At 43.4% G+C, this 14,146-nt stretch overlaps 1 protein-coding gene and 2 long non-coding RNA genes across 3 annotated transcripts in view; 1 reads left to right on the top strand and 2 right to left on the bottom strand.

Annotated features, from left to right (window-relative positions):
• Positions 1-2,515, bottom strand: part of LOC121065364 — an 8,639-nt gene extending 6,124 nt beyond the window's left edge. Inside the window, exons 1-4 of the long non-coding RNA XR_005817011.1 lie at positions 1,721-2,515; positions 1,426-1,624; positions 371-518; positions 94-242 (exon numbers count right to left, since the gene is read on the bottom strand). This is a non-coding gene — a long non-coding RNA (uncharacterized LOC121065364). The remainder of the gene's footprint in view (positions 1-93; positions 243-370; positions 519-1,425; positions 1,625-1,720) is intronic.
• Positions 1-5,605, bottom strand: part of SDHAF3 (succinate dehydrogenase complex assembly factor 3) — a 27,510-nt gene extending 21,905 nt beyond the window's left edge. The window contains exon 1 of the mRNA XM_040548165.1: positions 5,399-5,605. Coding sequence (XP_040404099.1) covers positions 5,399-5,569 — 171 coding nt within the window. The 5' untranslated portion in view covers positions 5,570-5,605. The remainder of the gene's footprint in view (positions 1-5,398) is intronic.
• Positions 5,591-14,146, top strand: LOC121065365. The gene is made up of 3 exons (XR_005817012.1): positions 5,591-8,729; positions 9,538-9,609; positions 13,739-14,146. It is a non-coding gene; the product is annotated as an uncharacterized LOC121065365 (long non-coding RNA).

The raw sequence follows: 14,146 nt of genomic DNA, 5'->3' as shown, positions 1-14,146 counted from the left end.
TGTATTTCTATAAAGTTCCATCACTTCAGTGGCGTTCACATCACAATTGATTTATTATAACCTAAGGTGAATGGCATGCGCAAGGAGTATAACCTGAAGTGACTGGCAGCCATGGCTGTCTGATGAGACCCCAATGACTCAGATGTTGCTTCTTGCCGTGTCCAGCTCCCAGGCTGTCTGCAGCTTCCACGGGAAGGGAGCAGGTCCCCACTCCTGCTTCTAAACCTACGTTGGAAGGAGGACTGAAAGGATGAGAGTAAAGCCATGGTATCAAAAGGACGCATTACCATGAAATTCCGTTATAAGGGATTTGGGGTTTTGGTTGTGGTCAAGGGAGCTTTGCACATGAAAGCTGGCTCAGGGAACTCACCAAATCACGGGTGCTGCACCCAAGGGGCATCTGACACTGGAGCAGGACACCCCCGGCAGCAGGGCAAGGCCGATTCCCTGCATCCAGCTGTATCTGAATCCCGCCCAGCCATAACTACCCAGCTCTCAGAAAAGTGAGAAGTTCCTTCCTGCTTTTTGAGAAATATCAGAGAAAATCAAGGAAATTGTCTCCAATTTAGCGCTTACAAATTAAGACCCATTGAACACCCTAAGTGGGGGCTAAATACGTAAGTCTCAGTAGGAATTTACTCTTTATAAGAAGGTTTTCATCCAGATAGCCACAAAAATCACTAAAAGCAAATTCCAACGTATCCGGTAATGTTACAATGAAATACCACTCTTAAACCCTATTTCACAGTTTTTATTAAAGTCATAAAATGGCAAAAACCTTACAGTCGTATTTCACTTCCCCCAAAAAATGTATTTCTTTGTCAGGCAAAAAAAAAGATCACTTATATAATGTGCTTCACGGAAACTTAGAATACAGAAAGTTAGCAGCAGTTTCAGACTTAACGCAACCTATAAATCTGCTGAAAAGGCAACCCACATGTCCCACTCCTGTCCCAGTCTGATTCCTGTACTGGCCACAGCTTCCTCATCCACCCACCCAACTTTGGATATTTGCCCTTCAAATTCTCTTTTCAACTTCTCAACGTATTTTTGAGTGCCGGAGGCTTAACACAGATAAAAAAGGGGGAGGGAGAATCACGCTAGCTGAAAGAATTAAGATGCAAAACATTCAGTATACCCAACCACCAACAGAAAGGGACGCATCATGACAGCTGTGTCCTGGGAGACATTATGGGACCGTGCCACAAATCATCCCGGCCAACCAAACACTGCAAGTGGCGAGGGCAGTTGAAAACAAATTGACGAATGATAATTATTTTTATCACATCTGATATCATACTGACCAGAAAAATTAGCCATTCTTGAGAGGCTAAGTGACCAGCTCCCCGGGCAGAAAGACACAGTTCCACCTTCATTTTGCCAATATAATGCCTAGATATGTTACCAGGAATGAAAAACGGTCACCTTTCTTACAAGCGTACAACAGCAGATGCCAGCTCCCAAATCAGTCGCAGTTAATTTGAAAGCTTATAAAAAGGCTTTCTGAGTCAAGAGAGGCCAAAGCATTTCAAAGGCAATTTATTCAATCTCTCTGATGTGAGAAAATGTCACGTAATTCTGCAGGACGATTCTGCTCATCTCATGAAAGTCCAGACCTTCCAGCCTACAGGGTCAGACTTTTTAAACAAGGTAAGTATGAAATGACCGATTTCCAAATCAAAAGAAGAATTAACCTAAATGATGTAAAACAAGTGATTACCTGAATTACTTAGCTGAGCAGTCTACATCATATCATTTGTAACCTGGAATGAAGTAATCAATATTATCTTAATGTTACCTATTCTTAAGTACGCGTTCTCATCAGCTACCACACGATTTAGACGACTGTTGAATGAATTCACTTACCCTATCTGTCAACATTAATTCAATAGCATTCCAAGGTAATAATCACTATCAATCTAATTATATCAGCCACCTCTTGTAAATGAGTACCAATTATTTTAATTAAAATATTAAATATTTAGAAAATAGAAAGGAACGTATATTAATAATTTATATAATTAATTTGAATCTACCTGAACAACCATGATTCCTGAAAAACAAAGCTTGTTTTCTTTGCATCTCCCCTTCCTACTTCTCAGCGGGTTTCAAGAGGCAAAGCATTAATCTAACAGCAACGACAGGAAAAATGCAATTTTTGTATTGTTCTATTATTATATAACTTTATATGGACCTGCAGACTATTTCTACCAGTCTTACTTAAGAACTCTTCCAAGAATATTCAAACAGTTTCCCCATTTTGTAAATTCAAACTGGGGAGTTTAGATTCCCCATTAAAAATGTCATTTGTGACCTGCCCAACTGGGACAGAACAATAAATCCCTCACTTTCTCTATGTACAAAAGATCCTTTCTCATCTCCTTTAATGGAAACAGACACTGCAGCAACATTAGGGCATTCACAAGTAGTTCTAGAATCATTCACGCACTAAGGCGATTAGTTGTGTGTCTTTTCACCTCTTTTTCTCCATTTCTGTTTAAGCTTCATCTCAGAAATCTCTCTTTAACATTCTACTTGTGTTTCTGTGCCCTGCAAGTATATTCAAAACGACTGTACCCCTGTTAAGATTACACATCATATCGGAATCCTCAAAGTCAAGAAATGTCAGTGCAATCATCCTCTCCACAACTTTTGGTCTGTCCTTTGGAGAATACACATTAGGATGCCCTATCCTTATATAAAATCGTAACTACCATTTTTCTGTAACATAAGACAACACGCCACTTTGTACCAGATAGCATGGACGCAAAAAAAAAAAAAAAAAAAAGATGCGAGAAAAGAACTTTTCCAATTGAAATTGAATATTTATAGCGCTGAAGTGCATCCATTAAGGCATATGTGTACTTTAATGAACAAGCTAATCAGGAAGAAAAAAGCTTTGCATGCAATATGCCAAAATACTGTTATCTGAGCAGTAACTTTGTTTTTCCCCAAAAAACGGTTAAACCTGAACATGGAATATAAACAACATTTTGCATTAGTGTGGTAGTGATTTGTTTTGAGTTTTTTTTTTTTTTTAATAAAAACAATAAATATAAAAAAATAAATAAATATTGTAAACAATACATAAATGGTTCATCTATGTGAAGTAGCATTTTACAGCTTCAGCATCATTAAGTGAACAACACACACACCCTTCAAGAACTGGGCGCTTCACAAGTACGCTGCTGTGTTTTGCAAGAACTGTTCTGGAGCCTCCAGTCTATTTCTGATGAAAATTTTAAAAGACTGTCCTGGTGCCCAGGAAAGGTAGAAAGAGGACTCCAACATGAAGTAGAGCATCTTTCTCTTACCTAAACCAAGTCTTCTACAGGCTACCTTCCTCAGCTACCTAGTTCAAGTCTCCAAGGGGCTGCAAACCACAGCATGTTGTGAGAGGCAGAGTACTACAGGCCAAAAATCTGAAAGTCTGATTTACAAATTCCCCCCATGAAAGAGAGAATGATTTAGGGGAGAAAAAAATCCAAGAGCAAACCAGAAGATTAAAGGAAAGATGAGAAGAGCCACATTAACTACACTCTAATATCTCCCTATATCGTATAATATCCTGCTAAAAGAGAGACATATTAGCAAAGTTCTTTATGCTGACACACTCAAAATAGTTATTAGTTTCCTTTCTCTGAACATATCGTAACTAATAGCACTGCACACCAGGTTTCAAAATTCAATTTCTGTTCCTTGTAATCTATTTTTTCCCATTTTTCCCTGTAACCTACTTTTAACATACTTTTGAGAAACACATTCACAGAAATGGCTAAAGCTTTTTCAATTTAAACATTGACTTCCTTTAAAAAAAAAAAAAAAAACTATTTCAAAGAAGATTTTAGCACTGAAAATAGTAACCTACAACTTGTTTTTTTAGCTCATTAAAATTGGAAGCAGTGATGCAGAAATATTTTGGCAATATCAAATAAACTACAACTGAGAATTATAATAGCACCAGCCATTTGAGAAAATGATACAAAATTTCCGATTTCAGCATCTATCAGTTGGTAAGAGGCAATTAAAATATACTTATTCATTTCCTCTGAAGAGAAAACCAGGCAGCGCTCTCCCTACCTGTTCCTAACACCCCAGTGCAAGGTTAACGGCGCTGCTTCGCTCCCTGTATTTTAGCTACCCCTGTAGCTAAAAGCAGGAGAGATGGATAGGCCAGATTTCTCCCTGTTACTCTTCAACTGATCAGTCTGGAAGCCCTGCACACTGCCCATTCTAACCAGCCCCCAGGACAGAGCAGAAGGGAGGCCTGTTGGGGTCTATGAATGCACTAGCACCTGCTAGGGCTGAGGCACATGGGCGGAGCACCTCGAGAGCCTCCCTCCTATGGCACCCATGAAGCCTGTCCCATCCCAATTACACGGGCACTATCTGCCTTGCCGTCACTGCCGAAACCAGCCATTCACGTCGTGGGGGGCAAGCCGAGCAGCAGCGCTCACACAAGACTTGCTTCACAGAATCACAGAATCGTCTAGGTTGGAAGAGACCTCCAAGATCATCTAGTCCAACCTCTGCCCTAACACTAACAAGACCTCCACTAAACCACATCACTGAGGACTACATCTAAACGTCTTTTAAAGACCTCCAGGGATGGCAACTCAACCACTTCCCTGGGCAGCCCATTCCAATGCCTAACAACCCTTTCAGTAAAGAAGTTCTTCCTAATATCCAACCTAAACCTCCCCTGGCGCAACTTTAGCCCATTCCCCCTCGTCCTGTCACCAGGCACGTGGGAGAATAGACCAACCCCCACCTCTCTACAGCCTCCTTTAAGGTACCTATAGAGAGCGATCAGGTCTCCCCTGAGCCTCCTCTTCTCCAGGCTAAACAACCCCAGCTCCCTCAGCCGCTCCTCCTAAGACTTGTTCTCCAGACCCCTCACCAGCCTTGTCGCCCTTCTCTGGGCTCTCTCGAGCACCTCCATGTCCTTCTTGTAGTGAGGGGCCCAAAACTGAACACAGTACTCGAGGTGCGAGTACAGGCTTCCTTAGGAACCACTCTGTAAAGCGAAGAACATTGCTCAAAAACCACCTACAAGTTCACAGGGAAGCTATTTACACGTTTATTAACCGTACTTACACAATTAGCTGCCTATATAGCTACATATACACATTTATAACAACGTATTATATGCAAATCACACGTGCGGTTGTGTGGCTGCCGTTTATACGCATATATAGCTGGTTATATGTTTATATGCACGTGGCTGATGACATGTTTATATGCATACAGCTGATAGATATGTTTACATGCATATAGCTGACGACCCAGCTGCCACACACCCGTGTGCAGGCAGTTCCACGCACACAGGACGAGGAAAGCAGCCCCCCGGGGCCGCCCTGGCCGCCCCCTGCCCACAGGGCGCCCCTCAGGCACTTGCCTCCCATTCCCGCAGGAAGCGCTGGGCCTCGGCGGGCCCCGCAGCCTTGTGCTTCCTGAACTCCTCCCTCACGTAGCGGTCGCCCAGCTCCCGCAGGGCGGGCGGCAGCGCCCGGTGCAGCCGCAGCAGCCGGCGGTAGAGGCCCCGCGGGCCGGCCGGGCCTCCCGGCATGGCGGCGGAGGCGGCCGGGCCGTGAGGCGGGGCTGCTGCCGGACTCCTGCCGGGCGGGGCCCGGCCGCCGGAGCAAGCGCCGCTCTCGAAGGGGGCGGAGGGCGGATAAATAAAGGGGTGTTGTGGTGTCAGGAGGAATAGAGGGATATGGTGGAAGTCGAAAGTCACGGGCGGCGCTTAGAGGAGGTCAGCTGGAAGGGGCATACAAGCATCGCCTGGCCCCTCCAGGGCTGACCACAAGCCGAAGCGTGTCACCGAGGGCATTGCCCAAACGTCCCCAGGGCACTGACAGGCACGGGGCACCACCAGGTAGCTTCTCCAGGAAGCCCGTCCCGGTGTGTGACCACCCTCATGGCACTGACATTTCTCCTCATACCCAGCCTGGCGCAGCTCTGAGCCCTTCCCTCATGTTCGAGCTCTGTTACCACCAGAAGAAAACTGCGTTTTACACCTGGGCAGAATTCAGAGCAAATAAAGCAGTCCACTAAAACCAAGCTTCATCAGCTTAAATCTATCTGTGCTATTAGGCTTGTGCCGGAGACAGGAGCTGTGGTAAGAAGCCCTCCTGCCGTCTTGGGGCTGACAGGGGCTTCGTGCCACCACGCTGTTATCTCCGAGCTCCCACTTTCTGCTGCCTCCCACATACAGAGCAAGCTCCATCTCTGCAGTTCGCAATAAGGTTTTTTCAGCTGTTTAACATCATATCCAACCCACCCACGTGGAAAAAATCTTCAACAGTCACAGATATTTTGACAAAAGAAAAAAAAAAAAGGTTGAAAATCAGGCAGCAACAGCAGTGACAATAGTCTGGCCTAATCACTCCATCCTGTTAAGCTCCTTCCAGCCGCTCAAATAATTGACTCTTCAAAACAAAAAGGAAACATTTCCATAGGCCCAGGGAGCATTAAGCTTTCCCCAGGATACTGAGAAATGTAATAAAAATATACTGCCTTGTCAAAAGCCTGGGTCATTATGTCCAAGCAATACAGAAAAGAGTGAACTACAAACTATTACTCCTTACCATTTTTTGATGTTTATTTATTCTCCCAGGCACTTCAGTGCAGGAAAACTGAAGTTCCCAGTAACTAACTGAAAAGTGGCTGAAGCAGCAGAAAGCTCTTTACAGTTCCAGTTTTCCTCACTGGCAGTTTCCAGTTCTCCTGGTGCCCCTGATGTACTCTGGGCAGGCCTAATCCTCAATCAGTTTTGCTATATTCTCAAACTGCGTTTTCTGCAGATATTTCCGTTAGGGAGGATTTCTAAACTTAATGCATTTTGTTCACACCTGAGTCCATCAAGATGTTCACATTTTTGAAAGATCGGAGTTAAAAAAAACTAACTTGTTACATCAGTTGTATTTGCAATGGTGCAGTTCCTCTGAATTACCTCAGGGTGCATTCATCTGCAGAATTCATTTAAATATTTTTCATATAATGACCCCGGTACTCACACTACACACGCTGACAGCTTTCTCCTTGCTACATCCGTCTCATGTGAGTTTAGGAGTCCTCATCCTTCAGTGGCCTGCTTAAGCCCTCTGCTGGACACTTGCTTTGTGGCTCAAATATTAACAAGGATACCTCAGCCAAGTCTGTAATCTGCAATTTATTTATTTTTTTACATCTTGTCTTTCTGTCCGCAAGGAACAGAAGACATCTTGCCCATCTTCCATATAATATTCATTACATCTCCATGCGGTGAACTCTCAGCCATCTGTATACAGCATGCCCATGCCATAAGCAGCTTGGGTCCAGCCGCAGTTTCAGCTAACATGCAGGAGAGGAGTGACAGTAGTCCTACCTTGCTGTGGGCACTGGGACATCTGCATTGCCTTCCCCAGGGCTCCAGCACTTCCTAGCACCAAAGGACGGACACCTCAGGGAGGCGATACATCCTGCCCCTCCGAAACAAGTGGAAGCAATTTGTCCCTACTGAGGTTTGTGATTTAGGTAAGCCATAAAGAATTCCTCGGCGTCCAGCTGGGCTCATGAGCACTGGCTCGGTGTTAGTTACGCTGGAATTGGAGCGGATCCTACAAAGACAACAGCATATCTCTGTGCCATAGTGCCTTTGGGTTTGGGGAGGCGATACCAGCTCTGCTACAGGGCAGCACAAAGCCAGGCAAAGTGGTTTAGCCAATAGACCAAATATTTATTTCAATGGCTAGGACTGCGTGAGTAGCCTTTTCCAAGGGTGCACAAGCAAGTTGTAGTACAGCATAGCTGCAAAGTCCCAGCCCACTGCTCCAGGTGCTGAGCTGCTTCTGTATCAGCAGCCAATAATAAAAAGTGGAAGACAGATTTTGAGCCTCTGAATCTGCCAGAGTAGTGATGTTTGCTACAGTCCCAACTCCCAGGGTAAGAAGACTAGAGGAACTTTTCCATGATTATTTTTCGCTTTTATCAGTAATGTGTTGACTAGAGAAGATGAAGCTGAACTATTTATTGAGCTCTTATAATTGCTGTAATTTTAAAAATTAACAAGACCGTCCTGAGAAGAGTTCTCTTTGTGAATCAAAATAAGTGATTAAATATAGAGTGTAATGACATGATATGCCTTTCCAGAACCTCTGGTAATCCAGATGAAACGAAACTATATTGTCATCTGTTAAAATAACAGGATAATCTGCAATCTTCTTTTCTAGACTGTAGGTTAAATGTCAAACCCTGGGGTGTTTAATTTCCTGCTCTGATCAAAAATAACCATACAGTCCTGTCCTATGCATCCCATCTTTTCATTGTGCAGGTCACAACAAAATTCCATCTCTTACTACAGAGCTGTGAAGTTTGTAATAAGCCCTCTAAATATTCAAATAAATTCAAGACAGTTCCTTTTTGCATGCTATTGCAGACCAAGACAGACTTTTTTGATTCAGAAGCCAAGCCAAAGATCTGTTATGACAGCTAAATGCCTGCTAGATATTTTGCGGCATCTTCCAGTGTGCCTCATAAAGATGCAAAATTATCTCTTTGTGGGAATCAACTACAAAATGAATAGTTTCATAAATGACTTAGAAAAAGCTACTGATAATTGGAGTTCCACGGGGTGACTCTGCCCCTGTCAAAGTCGAGTAGAGCTTTGTCCTTGATTCAGCAGGAGTGAGATCAGTCCTAGCATGGGACAGTCTGCTTCAAAACCCACCTAGAAGTTTTACGTGCAGGTGAGTATGCATGGAAAACAGACAGGTTATTTCCCCAGGACTTGGAGAAATCCAGGCTGGTGAAGATACCAGCCGTGGTTGCAGTTTGCAGGGGAGGCAACTGCCTGTCCGCTGTGTGCCTGGCCCAGGTGAGGCCAGGGTTCCTCAAACAGGCTGTGCCTGCTGTGCCCAGCCCGCTGGTCAGCAGGGCACGACAAAGGGAGTGGGACAGGGATGCTTTGCGTTCAAAAGCTCCATTTCAAGGAGGAAAAAAGATGCCGTAATAAATGCTACTTGATGTAACTCATCGGGATGGCCTCAGGTACTCAGGTATGTGTCTCACAGTGGGATGACACCAAATAATAGAAATTATTTCTTATGAAATAAATAAACTACACTATGACTGTCAAAGGGAGACAGAGCCAGCTGGTTTTGGACTTCAGTCAATTGAATAACTGGTGCGTCGATGTTAGAAGAAGATTCTGTCTTGGTTAAGCTTCCGCCTGAACTGCTCATTCATTGCAGGATTTCTTGTTCTTTTATCCAAAGCATATGATTGGTATCATCCAAAACACATTTTTTGTCAGTCAAAGCAGAAGTTCCTGAGGAAGCTCTGCTTGCCTCCTGCAGACCTGAGAGATGCCAAGTGTATTGGAAATCTTTAGAGAATTTAGCTGCCAAACTCCACTAGGTTTCTACTTGAACGTGTGTGAACAGAGCTTTGCAGTGAGACAAATTTAGGCCGCTTTAAGCCCAAGGAGGAGTGCTAGGCTCAAACACGGACCCTCGGACCCTCAAGGTCTCCATCTTCCCATTTTCCTCTCTGCAGCTCTCCTCTCTGAAGTCCAGAGCCAGGCTTCAAGTCCTGCCCATGAGCACAGAGCCGCTTAATGCTTCTCAGGTAAGTGCTTGTGAAAGAGTGACGGACTGCGAAGAACCTGTGTTTTCATCTTTTTCATCCTTAAACTATTACTGTTCTCAACATTCAAGGTATACACGCGAAAGATTGCCTAGGTTATAAAACAATCTTTCTACTTTTGAAAATTCAAACAGAAATTTAAAATGCCAATATTTAGAATCACTGCGTGTCTTTTCCTTTTATGAACAGTCTTTTTGGCAAGTACACTATTAATCCATTTGGTTATTCTACCACGTGTATCGTTTTGTTCAACTGCATTAAAATTCTATGAAATATGCAATATTCTCCTGTTAATTCAGATAATTACAGTTTGAAATAGCATGTTTTGTTATTTCAACTACAATATGAAGAGTGCACCATTCGTTGGCAAAGCTTTGTTTTCCTGGGTTCCTTAATAAGTCGTTGTAAAACTTCAAGCCCTGCAAAGATGCTTCTACAAATACATTAAAATTCCTTCCAGAAGAGCACAAAAGAGCGCAGAAATTGTTATGTCGAAGGTTGTAATGGGGGAGGAAACAGAGCAAGGGAGAAGATGGCCAAGGCAAATAAATAACTGTTTTGGAAATCTGCAGGAAAAGACCATGCGTGTGAACACAAAACAAGAGTTTAACCTCCTAAAGTCAGGAGGGGAGTGCCAGTGACCCCCGTTGGTACTGCTGCTTCCGTGGGTGCTGAGAGCTCCAGATGGTGCTCAGTCAGGGCCCCCCAAGTCCAAACTCAGGAAATAAAACTTGCCAGCCGACATCACTTGTAAGCTTTTAGCCCAGCTCCACATTAACCCAAGGGGAATTTAAAACACAACATAAACATGTGTTTAAACAGAGCTAGAAGAAAGCTTGTTGTCCTGTCTCCTGGTTTAATTAAATGTATTTTATATGAAAAGCATAGCTTACAAATGCAAGCTATGTGGTTTCTCTGGCAGCACTGCAGCTCTAAGTAAATACACTATAGTATTATTTTGTTTGCTTTCTTCCCTAATTAAGTTTTAAAAGTTTCCTCAGCACTCTGTGTGGCTGCTGCAGTTTTGGCAGCGGTACTGTGGCAAAGGGGACTGGGAGGAACATGTGTTCTCTTTCCTCCCTCTCCCCACCAAGTAAAACAGCCTCAACTGAAAATCCCGTATCTTCTGGGACGATCTGCACTCCAGGGGTGAAGCAGGAGCCCTGTCACACAAGCGTGAGAGCCCGCGCTCTCCCACTGCGAGAAGCCCGCATCGGCAAGGGGCGGTGCAGCTGCACGGGGCTGCGCTGTGCCACAGAAATGAGAGCTGAGGTGCTAAAGTGGAGTCCAAACATGCGTTTTGTTGCACTTTGAGGGTGTTTGGATTTGTCGCTTTACTTCAGCGTGAAAGCAAGGGTTCAGATGTGAGCTTCCTTAGAGGCTGCGGGTTTCCAGCTTCACGGCTTTCTTATAAAAAGCTCTTAGCATTTGCTTATAAAATGCTCGTAGCATCTGAAGAATCCCAGTCGTTTTCTGCTGTTTAAAATGAAATATGCATAATCCAGCAGCATTCGGCATTGGGGCATAAACAATAAGCTATTGGCAAAACATTTTTCATATCTCAGACTCTTCCTAGCCCTTTGATAGAGCTCTGCATGCATCCAGTTCATGCAGGGCAACGTAACACATTGGCCAAGCACTGGAGTGCTTTCCTGACCTTGTACTGAAACGCTTCACCTTTGATTTAAAGCACTGGATGGGCATTTCTTGTCTCTGTCCTGTTCCTGATGTTGTAAGGAAGCAGGAAAAGAAATCCAACGTGAAACACGGTGTTGTTCTGCCACTGTGCATGTCTATTTGTTGTTCTCTAACCTAAAAATCATCACCGTGCTGCAGACTGAGGGGTATCACAATGGTTATTCACCCCATTTGTATTATTTGCTGGATCGGGCAGTATTTGGAGATTAATTTCTTGGTAGCCAGGATTTTCCTTTGTGGCTTGTTGATTTAACATCAGGTATTGATGGTTGAGATTCAGGAGGGAGCTGCAGGATACCACATGAAAAAAATGCAGCTTTAGCATAAATAGTCAGGGTTCCTTGAACCTGTTTCATGTAACAGCGCTATCGCTCTTCATCAGTTCCTCCCTCCGCCCCCCCCCCCCCCCCAAATCACCTGAAGGCAGGATTGGTAGCGATCAAAAGACATGCTACATTTCTTGCTATTGAAATGATCACATCTGTGAAATATGGATTTTAATAATGACTTTATTGCTGTTTGCTTTGTGAGTTACGGCTTTGCGCTTCTCCTAAACCAAAACAAAAGTTATTTACAAGGTGCCACAAGAGCAGCTTTTGGACTGAGAAACAGGTTAGTAATCACAAACTCCCCACTGTTTTGTGAAAGTGCTATTTGCTTCCTACTTCTTTGAGATCTGATTTTACTCTGAGGGGTTGAATGTTGGTTTGTTCTTGTAGGCTATGGAGCAGCTCTAGGTGCTATGGAAAGAACAAAGCCCTTCAACTGCAAAAACAAGGGCAGAAAAAAAAAAGGTTGACTGTTTCAGGCTAACGTGTTCGATGGTATGATGGTCACGGTCTCTTCAAAAGAAAAAATGAGGAGACTTTCCACCAACGGGGCAAAGCAGCTACAAAGTGTCACAGCATCCTTTATTCTCCTGATCCACTTGTTGATAGATATCAACTATAACATTTTTACAGTAATTAATAGAATAGAGAAAAATGACTTATATATTTGAAAACCCTTGACAATGAGCCTTCCAAGCAGAGTGTTTTATGGTGCAACGATGTGCTGCTGCACGTTCTGCTGAAAATGGCCTTCTGTAGACTGCCAATTTTTCTGTGAGTGCTGAAATTCAAACATTTGCCTGGGTCACGCTGGGAAACCAGAGAATGCCATCCAGGTCTAGGGTACAGTCTGTGGTTCACATGTCAGGTCATTGAAGAAATGGATATCCAGAACGAAGCCCACCTTTAAAAATATTCCAGAATTAATATCTAGCAAAACTTACTGTGTTCTAGGGATCCTTCTTCATTTTTTTTAATGCATGGAGGAACACAAGCACCATGAGCTGTACTGAAGAGGATCAATATTTCAGAAATTCTTTAAAAGGAGAGGAATTGTATCATTTCTGTTGTTCAGTTTCACATACCAAATGGTGCTCCTCACAGCTTCCAGAGGGCTTTGCTCTGACTCATTTACTGTCTTCCTGCATTCTGTTTTCAAAGTTATGCCCTGGGAACAAAGCCGCTCATTTAAGAGCTGGATTTCAAAGTTCACTAAAATCCACAGGCATCTCCAACGTGTTTTGAAAATAGTTGTACCTCATCAGAGCCCGGGGCAAAATTATCCATGCAAGTCTGAAGTCCTTTGGTTCAGCAGGTCTTCGGGTAATACCCCTTCTTTTCAGCCTTCGTGGGAAGTACTGCATTTAATATGCAAGTTGCTCTGAAATCCACTGGGATATGATTGTCCTGAAAACTCAGTCATGGCAATGACTGCAGGACAGTTCGCGACACAAATTTGGGGCCGTTCCTTCCTCCCTGTGGAACTGCTTATAGCAACGTTTTATTGTTGTTGTTGTTGTTTTCCATCAACAGCTTAGAAAAATATGAAGCTCTGAATCCCATGAAATATATATATATATATATATATACATGATGGTCTGATCCTGAGCTAAGCTCTTCAATTTACTGAACTGGGAAATACTTAATACAACTGATTGATTGGAAAAAAAGTGTAAAGCAAAGTCCAGATTTACTTTTGTGATTCTAAAACACAAATCCCTTTTCTTGCTGCCCAAAAGTGCTGTAGATTCCTCTCAGCTCTTGTCTGTATGATACATGTGCTATCGTGCAAGCAAAAGAGATACGCCATGAACCATTAGTGTGGGCCTATATACGCATACACCTACTTTTATATATATGTGTACACATATACGTACACCCCCACACCCCTCCAAGCACACACGTGTTTGCCCACACACACACACGCACACGCATACATGAATGCACATAAAACTGTTGTGTTATTGTAGTGGTCCGAAGTAACGCCCCGAAACCATATTTCCCTGTTCTACTTTGTAATCAGATTTTTGTAAGGTTTATAATTTGGTGATTTTTTTTTCTTTCTTTCTGGTAACTCATGCCAGTAGTTCCCACAATATAAACTGTACCCTGTACTTGTATACTCGACGCTCACCGAGTGCTTTACATGCTTGCATTTCAAAATGCGCCTTCAGCTACATCAGGATTGCCTGCCGGTCCTACATCCCCGTTCAACGGATGGGAAACTTGAGAAACTGAGACGTACTGCACACCCATCATCCAGTAAGACAGTGGCAGAGACAGGACAATAGCTTCAAGCATGCCTGGTTCTCAGTTCAGTGCTCTAGCCAATAGCTCATATTGTTTTTGAGGTTTTGCATAACTTTGTATTAATCCACGCTGTGTAAATGTGATGGCTTTTTATTAAAAACTTTTCGGACAATACCTTGTCATCGCGTGATAAGTTACCCACAAGACCAGTGTAAAGTATAAGGCAAGTTTAGTGAAATCTA

Source organism: Cygnus olor, chromosome 2 (assembly GCF_009769625.2).
Source record: "Cygnus olor isolate bCygOlo1 chromosome 2, bCygOlo1.pri.v2, whole genome shotgun sequence".
Classification (NCBI taxonomy): domain Eukaryota; kingdom Metazoa; phylum Chordata; class Aves; order Anseriformes; family Anatidae; genus Cygnus; species Cygnus olor.
Note: the sequence above shows the minus strand (reverse complement) of the source record. Positions and strands in the feature narration are given on the sequence as shown.